Raw genomic sequence first — 2,465 nt, forward strand, 5'->3', positions numbered from 1 at the left:
AATTTCACATCTCCAGTGATAGCACTTGTCGTAATGAGAAAGAAAGAATTAATTTTTTGATTTAAAATTTGCAAATTACAATTTACAATGCAATATAGCACTTACTTTATATTTTAGGGTATGTTAGTCATTGGGAGTTTTTACCTTTTTATATTTACTTATTTGTGCTAAGATTATCCAATAAAAATCAAGTGAAATAGATTAGCTTATCCTTACTACTGGAAATATGATAAATCTTATTTTTTTTAAAAAAAGAAAAACCTTGATCTACAAATAAATCTTAGTTTAAATTTCGATAAATCTTAATCTTACTCTCGAGAAATGAAATATTTATTTTCGTATTTAAATCCAATATAGTATTTCTTACAAGTCTTACAGTTGAATCTAAATCTAGCATTTATTTTATTCTTTATTAAATTTAGTATGATCTGGACGATATTGAAGTATCGGAGTCAATTAAGTCAATTATGAAAGCGTTGAAATGGATCATGCAATATGAACATGCAAATGCGGAAGAGTTGAAAGAGTTGGCGGTAAAAGAAGCTGCGGAAATGGTGGAAAAACAAGAAAACTGGGAAGAAGAAAAAGAAAACATGAATGTATGCTAATTAATTACGTAAGAATTAGTGCAATTATCATTGTCTAATTACTGTGGTCCTATGAATTCAGTCAGTCGGGTGGAAGTGAATTTTCATTATCCGCAACTAAGCTGTTCCGGATAATGCAACTATTCCATCAATTATTCCGAATCGATTCAATCTGTAACTTACTCATCATCGCATCCATTAGCTAATTGTATAAATAATGGATGGCAGTAATTAGTAACTAATGATAAAGGTAAGAAATAGGTTTGAATTCCAATTTTATCATCTCGATACTTAAGGTTTTCTTCAGATGAATGATCGTTAACTTATCAAATAATTTCTATTACATCATTAAATTATTAAGTTATCAAATGGGTCCGAGAACGCAAATCATTCCCAGTTAATTTTGCAGAAATTTAATTAAAAATTGTGATTTTTTTCGTACTTTTTCATTCCTAAATTCCAAAAAAAAAAAAAAAAATTCAAAACACACAATTTACCTTTACTTGCAGCTTGAACTCGACCTTTTACGTGAACGCATAACTGCCACAACAAACGCCACCGATCTCAGTGAAACTTTTCGAACACGAATTAACAGTTTAACAGAAGAAAATGTTTATTTGAAGGGAAGAAATCAAGAACGGTTGCTTATCTTTGATTTATTTTTATCTTTACTTTCACTTAATATTTTAATTTATTTACTTTCACTTAATACAAAACTCGGAACTATGAGTGAGTTGGAATAAATATACCGTATTGAAGTAAAATAAGCGTAAGGAAAAGGAGAGGAAAGGGTCAAACGGATTTTCATTTCGATTTCTCCCTATTTACGTTCTATTAGTATTCCGAAATTTTATCGAAATTGAAATCAACAGTTGTAAGAAATATAAATGTAATGGCTTATTTAGCGATCGTGAATTAGCAGAACAAAGTGATAAAGCTGAGAAATTAAGTTGCCGCGTAGAACAACTCGAGAATGAACGTGCTAAACTTATTCAACAGGTACAGTCTCGAATATTTTCCCGTCTATTGGTAATAATCTTTGAAATGTTCCAATCCCTAATTATTTCAGCAAGCATTTTTGGATGAATCCATTCGTGAACTAAGTAAACGACTTGAAAATAAATTAGAAGGAACTGCGACTAATGAAGCCGAAACGTTGAAATTACGACAACGAAGCCAACAAGCTGCATTACTTTCCAAACAGCTTCAGGTCCTTCTAATCATCTTCCTCAATACTTAATGTTGAATTCACACGAATTCGCAGCGACTTTTGTTTTAAATTTCGAAGATTACGAAAGAATACGAAAGCAAAATACTATCATCAGGAAGTGGCGCAACAAAATGATGAACTTCGAGCAGAAATTGAACAACTTTCAACAGCGCTTGCCTCAGCAACAACCTTTATCGAGGATACTGCTAATAATTATCAAACATTATATGAGCAATTGCTGGAAAGTGATAAAATTATCGAACGTTTAACCAATGACAATGAATTACTTAGTATAAAGGTAAAAATTTTTCCTAACAATTGTAACCACTTAATTGATATAATTTTTGTTTTGTAAAATTTAAATATTACATTATAAACAGAGTATTATACTGCTGAAGATATGCTAAGTTTGATTTGAGTAACCTTTCCACTGAAACCTATCTAATGTCTTCTTCGATAGGTGGAGAGAAAATGTTAATTGCTTGCTAATAAGCGGTCGAGTAATTAATTTGGCCAAACCAACACTGCATTGTTGTTTTGTTTTATCAGTTTAATGGATCGACGGGTTTTCTTCTACCTGTTTGATACCACGCTGAAGTACTCAATCACACTGACCATTTGTTTTATCTTTTATTATTTATTATTATTATTATTTATTATTATTATTA

At 30.5% G+C, this 2,465-nt stretch overlaps 1 protein-coding gene across 1 annotated transcript in view; it reads left to right on the forward strand.

The window, feature by feature from the left end:
- Positions 1 to 467: 467 nt before the first annotated feature.
- LOAG_17587 (hypothetical protein) overlaps positions 468 to 2,465 on the forward strand; it is a gene marked incomplete at both ends in the record, with an annotated part of 11,420 nt that continues 9,422 nt past the window's right edge. The window contains 5 exons of the mRNA XM_020450247.1: positions 468 to 599; positions 1,097 to 1,227; positions 1,493 to 1,586; positions 1,657 to 1,797; positions 1,913 to 2,095. Of these exons, the coding sequence (XP_020306095.1) occupies positions 468 to 599; positions 1,097 to 1,227; positions 1,493 to 1,586; positions 1,657 to 1,797; positions 1,913 to 2,095 (681 nt within the window). The remainder of the gene's footprint in view (positions 600 to 1,096; positions 1,228 to 1,492; positions 1,587 to 1,656; positions 1,798 to 1,912; positions 2,096 to 2,465) is intronic.

This window comes from Loa loa (assembly GCF_000183805.2).
Source record: "Loa loa unplaced genomic scaffold supercont3.98, whole genome shotgun sequence".
Lineage (NCBI taxonomy): Eukaryota > Metazoa > Nematoda > Chromadorea > Rhabditida > Onchocercidae > Loa > Loa loa.